This window comes from Panicum virgatum, chromosome 6N (assembly GCF_016808335.1).
Source record: "Panicum virgatum strain AP13 chromosome 6N, P.virgatum_v5, whole genome shotgun sequence".
In the NCBI taxonomy this organism is placed as follows: domain Eukaryota; kingdom Viridiplantae; phylum Streptophyta; class Magnoliopsida; order Poales; family Poaceae; genus Panicum; species Panicum virgatum.
In genome coordinates this window covers 1,080,030-1,087,203 of record NC_053150.1, presented here as the reverse complement: position 1 = coordinate 1,087,203, position 7,174 = coordinate 1,080,030, and the positions used below count along the sequence as shown (strand labels likewise).

At 51.2% G+C, this 7,174-nt stretch overlaps 1 protein-coding gene across 4 annotated transcripts; it reads right to left on the bottom strand.

Annotated features, from left to right (window-relative positions):
• Window positions 1-1,574: 1,574 nt before the first annotated feature.
• LOC120679056 lies at window positions 1,575-5,894 on the bottom strand. 4 transcript variants are annotated; one of them, XM_039960550.1, is made up of 5 exons: window positions 5,643-5,894; window positions 3,341-5,473; window positions 2,628-2,745; window positions 1,999-2,276; window positions 1,575-1,916 (listed from the first exon to the last, which is right to left on the bottom strand). In XM_039960550.1, the coding sequence occupies exon 2, from the start codon at window positions 5,337-5,339 to the stop codon at window positions 4,272-4,274; it is 1,068 nt and encodes a 355-aa protein (XP_039816484.1). In that variant the 5' UTR covers window positions 5,340-5,473; window positions 5,643-5,894; the 3' UTR covers window positions 1,575-1,916; window positions 1,999-2,276; window positions 2,628-2,745; window positions 3,341-4,271. The 4 variants fall into 4 exon arrangements, with proteins under 4 accessions (XP_039816484.1, XP_039816486.1, XP_039816483.1 ...); XM_039960552.1 differs by having other exon boundaries at window positions 1,999-2,267; XM_039960549.1 differs by having other exon boundaries at window positions 2,628-5,473.
• Window positions 5,895-7,174: the final 1,280 nt, after the last annotated feature.

The following is a 7,174-nucleotide window of genomic DNA, read 5'->3' as shown; positions in this document are numbered from 1 at the left end:
GCCAATATCTTGTCCTTGGTCATCTTGCAATCCGGGTAGAAGCATGGAGCTGTGCTCTGAAAACTGGGGGAGATTACTCGGCAGGCACAGATGTAGCCATTCCGGTGAAGGCCAACCCATGCGTCGAGCTCGGCGTCCAAGTGGCCCTGGCCTTGGAACGGCAGGGCCCGGCCCATCTCCCATGAAACCTCCATGCAGAATCCTTGGTGTCGAAGGAGAAGGTGCCCACGCGATGCTGGTCATCCGACGAGGTGACGAAGATGGTGTGCCCGTTCGGATGCAGCGCGTACGAGTAGGCGTAGCGGCGGAACGGCGGCGGCGGAAGCGTCTTCCAGGTCCAGCCCTCGGTGGGATGCTGCCTGGCGTCCGGGGCGGTGGGCGCTCACGACATGGCGTCGAACGAGTGCGGCTGCTTCTTGTCGAAGTAGCGGTACGTCAGCACGTAGAGCACCTCGCCGACGGCGATGGAGATGGTGAAGCCGCAGACCATCTGAGCGGGGGCGTGGGCGCCCATGGACAGCGCGCCCGTCTCGGCGTCGAAGGCGAGGCCGCAGCGCTGGTTCATCAAGGCGAAGATCTTGGTGCCCAGAGCGGCGAAGGACATATCGGTGTTAGGGTAGGGCCAAGGTTTTAAATAGCCGGCTATATCTTCTGCTATAGACCGTTATAGCTTCTATAAAAGGCAACAGCTATGGCATTTAGCCCGCTAAAACCGGCTATAGCCTGCTAAATGCCGGGTATAGCCCGCTAAATGCCATAACGGCAGCCCTGCCGCTAAACGTCTTAGTCGGCGATTTAAAACCTTAGGTAGGGGTCGCGGCTGACAGGGGGCTCTAACCGCAGGGCGGGAGGCTCGGGGAGGTGCCCGGGCCGGGCAGCGCTGCTGTCGCCGTCGTCGTCGTCGGAGTGGAAGCTGTCGGCGTCGATCCTGTGGATGCTGTACCCCTCCGCCCAGTCATCCAGCACGAGGTAGAGGTGCTTGTGAGGCCGCCGCCTCTTGTGATGACGACGACAGCCGCCGGCGCGTTCGTTCTCGCTCTCGGTGTCCTGCGGCCGCCGGCGCTTGTCAGACATCTCGATCGACTGCGGCGCTAGCTGGAGGAACAGCAAATCCAACCCTCGACGGTGTTAGCGGATGGATCTGTATGTACTAGAGTTTCGCAGGCAGAGAGGGTACGTCTTGGATTGGATTTATACCACCGCTGCCGCCGCCGCCGCATCTCGATCAGTGTTAGAATCGGAATCAAGGAGCAAGCGAGGGAGAGGATGAGTCGGATTCTGCAGAACCGATATTTTGCTAGTGGTCTCTTGTTGGTTTCTTGGTTGGTTCTTGTTTGGATCATATCGGAGCTAGCTAGTAGCAGGGTTAACGAATGAACGTTTCTTGGATTTTATTTGGTTCGCTCTTGTTTGGGTTCTTTTGGATTCTTAGTGCCGTACGGTGGATTCTTGAATCGAATGCTCGATCGATCGCCCATAGATTTACCACACCAAATTCAGACCATATTTGCACTGAATAGTCCATTCTGTGCGCCTAAAGGCTATCAGCTCATCACAAACCAAAACCCACAAAGGGTCTCCACAAGTCATATCAACTTTTTCCAACGTACCAAGCAAAGTTTTCAAGTTCCCAAACGCTTGCTGCAACCACAAGTTTATTCGGCTTTACATACAAAAGCCTTCCATGCAGCCAGGTTCAATATCCCAAACTGACAAACTCTATTGCACCTAAACTATCCAACTAAGCCATCACATCCATTCCAACAACTTGGCTACCATCTCGTAAAACTTGGTTACCTGCTCCACTATACAGTACCCGCACTCGACCATATCTGTCCTCAGGGGGGAAAAGAAGAAGGTCAAAAAAGGACCGCAGCAGCACCTTCATGTCCTGCGCCCTTTCCCATTACTTAGCCCTGGATAACATGAGACCAACAAAGCATTAGACCGACTGCATAAGCGTCCAGACACAGGATCACAGGACAACTTCCAACCCACCTAATCAGAAATCGTAGTCTTTAAGGTCCTTCTTGGAGTCGGCCAGTTCCATCTCCACCATGCACTCCTCTTGGCTGCAAGGTAGCAGGCCCGTTCTTGTACAGCTTGTGCCGCATCCCTCTTGCAGTGCTCTCTGTATAAGTTGTCCTCCACAAGAAATGCTCTGTTTCTGCATTGTCTCACTTATCTGAGCAATAGCATTAGACTCCTTCACTGGCGCTGTTTGTGGCACTTCAGATTGTCATGTTGCTCCACAGATGAGCTACCTTCTGCAATCACTGACACAGATAACACCAATATTAATAGGGTTCAGCACTATGAAAGGTAGGCATTTTATTTGGCTTCAACAAATGATGGCATCAGCACTGCCAAAAAGGAGAGCACGAAATCAGGTATACATGGAAATTATGGACACGGTTCAGAAAAGGATCCCATCCTCTCCACTTGTATTCTTCCTAATTGGGATCAGGCGGTAGTTTTTTTTGAAACACTGACTAGGTATCATGGACCAAGCTTCTAGGTGATGTAATCATGTGATTCATCTAACTACTAGGAGACATCAGAATTATGCGACGCCGGAATATCTAGAGAAAACAAAACAAGAATTAATTACGCAGAAGGTTGAGTACCAGAATCATGCTTTGAAATGACAGCAGTATTCCATTCAGTAACCTTCTCCATCAGGCCTCCAAATTAAATTGCGTCTTATGGGAAGAGCTCTATGAGCCTCTTGATAACTTCCAGAGCCTGCAAGACCAAAGACAACACAGATGAAAGAAAAAGAGCGTAACATGGTAGTAAAAGAACTTCGCATGGCCAAGTAGCTTTATGTCTGTCATCATGTCCTGAATAAATGTTGACAAGCATGGTTTTTAAAGCGTTAAGGCGAGACGAGGCGAGCCACCACCGCCTTATCGCCTAGGTGACGCCTAGGCGGGATAAGGCGGACTAAGGCGACACCTTAGTCGAGGCGAGCCACCACCGCCTTGTCGCCTAAGCGACGCCTTAAGGACGCCTTAAAAACACTGTTGACAAGTTTCTAAATACTATGCTACACAAACATACAGCCAATAATCATTTATTGAAATGTACAAATTCAGACTCCATGATATATTTGGTAACAATTAATTATGATACAAATCATTGCTTTGCGATCTTTTGTTATGCTATATATGATGGTAAATTTAGTGGTCAGACCATACTTGATGAGTCACCCAAACCTTTTTTTGGAACTGAACACTCACCCAAACCTATCAGCGATATTGTAGCCTTACCAATTCCAACCCAGCCAATTGTCAGGCCTAAACTGGAAAAACTCTATATAAATGTGCATCAAACATACCTAGGTCTTTGGACCGAATGTGCCAACTCTCAGCAGGCCCAGGCACTGGTTTGTTCATTATAGCGGCCAATTCCAATGTATGGTTATGGTTAACAACTCTTGATGGATAGTTTGGTGGTACACAACCTGAGAATCCTCTAGACACTTTGGTTATCCTGCTGCACTCGAGCATCTTATCTCAAAACAATGACAGAAATGAGTTCTTCAGTAACTGGCTAATGACCCTGTTATTAAAAATGGCAAGAGATTCCTTTCCCCAAATGCAGAGCAATAGGCTTAAATTAAGATTGCAGGAGTTTAATTGCTACAGCAGTTAGCCCCATAATCTTATTTTTCCAGGGTGTTACCACATTTCTCCAACTAGCAGGAGTTGGCAGATTAACTACAATAACAGAGAGATAAGGGCATTGCATGAACAGAACTAAAAACTGATGAATGGTAGAACTGTTGCACCAATCTACATCTTCAAATATAATAGAACACTAGAGGTTCCATGCTGCTGATCCCCAAATGCAAAAAGGTTCCATGCTCCTCATTACTAGCTCTTTTACATAATGGCAGAACTTAGTTTTGTGCAGATCTAAAGATCTGAGGTAGTGAGGTCCAAATGCTAAATTTAGCTTGCTTTGCTAAGAGCAAGAGAATCACATCTCAGTTGTTGAAACACAGGACCATATATATATATATGCACCTTCCTACGTAATACATATTTCAGCAATAGATCAAGTACAATTGGAACACACATCAATAACTTGCATATGAGGAAAAAAAAACTCATGGGTCAAGTAACACACAACTTCCAAGGTAACAAAGCTTTTTTTTATTAATTCCACTTTTCTAGCAGGATAAAGAAAAGCACGACAGGAACCAGTGACAGACAGGAATTATTCAGGTGGCCGGCGGAGCATTTTGGAATAAGCCAAAACAGATTCTATATCCAGAATGCCACAGGACAGAAGTGATTTTTGTGCCTAGACACTTGGAAGGAGCTCGTCGACCTGTGATCTGTAATCTGCAGCTCTCCCTTGTGATTGTACTTGAGTCCAAACATGGTGAGATGGATCACACAGCCGCCGTGGTCTCCCAGAGCTTGTCCCTCCACTCCCTCCCGTGCCACGCACTGGACGAGGCAGAACTTGCTTGAGCCCACATAGGCAAGAGTGGCTCTCATGTGCCTCTCCGGGCCCTTGCCGAACAACCTCTCCTTGGTTGTCTGGCAATCCAGCTGCAATGTCGGATGGCAGCTAGGGGAGGCGACTCGGCAAGCACAGATGTAGCCATCCCGGTGAAGGCCAACCCAAGCGTCGAGCTCACCGTCGAAGTGAGCTTGGCCGAGGAACGGCAAGGCCCATTCCCCATGCCACATCCACGCAGAATCCTTGGTGTCGAACGAGTAGGTGCCCATGCGACCTTTGTTAGCCGTGGTCATGAAGATGGAGCGTTCGTCCGGGTGCAGCGCGTAGGAGTTAACGCGGCCGTGGAACGTCAGTGGCGGTGGTGGCAGAGTCTTCCAGGACCAGCCCTCCATTGGATGTTGCGTCGCATCCCATGACATCACCTCGAAGGAGTGCTGCTTGTCAGAGAAGCGATAGGACAACGCATAGAGCATCTCGCCGACGGCCACGGTGATGCCAAAGCCACAGACCATCTGAGCAGGGGCATGGGCTCCGATCGCCAGGACGGCCGTCTCGGTGTCATAGATGAGGCCGCAGCGTTGGTTCATGAAGGTGAAGATCTTGGTGCCCAGAGCGGAGAATGATATGCCGGTTTGGGGCACAGGGCCAATAGGCGACTGTAACCGCAGGACAGGTGGCTCAGGGAGGTGCCCGGCAGCATTGTTGCGCTGGTCGTCGGAGTCGAAGCTGTCAGTGTCAATCTTGTGGATGCTGAACCCCTTGTCCCAATCATCCAGCACGAGGTACAGGTGCTTGCGACGCTGCGGCCTCTTGTCGCCGCCGCCGGTGGCATCTTGGTCATGTCCCCGGCGCTTATTGGACATTTGACTGACTGCAGCGTCCCAAGATCTAACAGTAACAGCGGTAATCTAATCCCTCCTCTGTGTTCACGAATCAAGCTCTAGAATTCTGGAAGAAAGAGCCTTTAAGTTATACAGGTGCTGCAAGCTCTCGCGCCCTGCAGAATTTCAGTGTTAGAATCGGAACTGGAGAGAGGGGAGGACTCGGATTCCGAAATCTGCCGTGATAGAGACGACGGCACCGCCAGATCAGGCGAGCTCGTTGGGTGGATCTATTGAGGTCCAAGCTCCGAAACCGATTTGGAATCACGAAAGGAATCTGTTTACCTGCAGTGACGGCGAATCGGAGACGGCAGCAGCAGATTCAGTCAATACCCTGCCCTGCGCCGCCTCTCCTCTCTGCCGCGCCGGTGCGGCAGAACTGCCGCATCTCATGAGTCCCGCGATGACCAGGCTGCTTGCGGTGGTGCAAGCACTGCGGTGGTGGCGCGTGAGGGAGCGCGGCCGCCGGAGGACGGCGAGAAGAAAGGGAGTATGCTGCGGAAGGAAGATTTTTTCAGGATTAATTGGATTCATGCCATTACAATTATTTAAGTTCAATTATTTAAATTCACTGATCTGTCATTACAATTCGTCATATTGGAACCGTACCATTATAATTCTAAAACTCTCCCAAACATAACACTACGTACCCCTTCAATATGTTTCTCAAAATTTACAGACAAAAATACCCTTTACCTTTTTCTTCCTTTCATCCCCTCCCTCTCGAGAGCAGCGCCGCCGAGGAGCCGGATGACTTCGACGAGTTCGACCCCACGTCGTATGGCGGCGGCTACGACCTCTTCGTCACCTACGGCTGCCCGCTGCCGCCGTCCGAGGAGACCTGCCACCCGTGCTCGATGCCCTCCACCTCCTACGACACGCCCCACTAATCTGCATCCGAGCCATCCCCGTACGGGCACCACGCCAAGGCCGAGCCCAATGCCCAACTACGGGTTCTGCCCCCAGCAGGAGCATCACCCGTCCTATGGCGGCAGCGGCGGCTACGGATCTAGGCCCGAGCCTGCGGCGGAGCAGACCAACGCTGCACGGTCGTTCCCCACGGCGAGCAGGCGCGGGTCCGGCGACGCATTAGCGCGGGAGACGGTGCAGGAGCAGGCGTGCAACTTGTCAGGCACCACCAGGAAGAAGGGGAAGGCGTTGTCCACGGTGGTGCTGCGGGTGCCAGCCGGCTCGCCCATGGTCGCCGCGCGCAGGTAGGCGGGGAGGGAGCGCGCGAGGCCGACAAGGCTGCAGGCGGGCGGATCGGGACACTGCGCGGCGCAGTCACTCGGGAGCAGCGCGCGGCGCGTCGCGCGCGAGGCTCGGGCATCCAGCAGCGTGCGGGCACTTGCCGCGATGGCCGTGCGAGAGCTCGACCTCCCTCAGCGAGAGCTAGCAATCGAGCAGCCATCGGAGATCCGAACACCATGGAGAGAGACGGAGAAAAGGCGATTAGAGGAAGAAAAAGACTGCGGGTATTTTGGTCCAAAATTTTTTAGAAACACAGTGAAGGGGTACGTAGTGGCATGTTTGGGAGAGTTTTAGAATTGTAATTGCACAGTTCCAATATGACGAATTGTAATGGCACAGTTCCAATTAACCCTATTTTTTCTTCATTGAGAGGATTCTCAGACCCAATTCGGCTGATGTTTCTTGTAGATGGGCTAAATTCTAGCCTAAATTCTAACGACCGAACTTTAAAGTAAAAAGTTCTTTTTTTAGCCTCATGAACCTGGGACGAATTCATGTTTCCTCTCTAGATAACAAAACTTTTCATCACCTTCCTAAACGGTTTGAGGCTGAGGTGGCAGTGACTT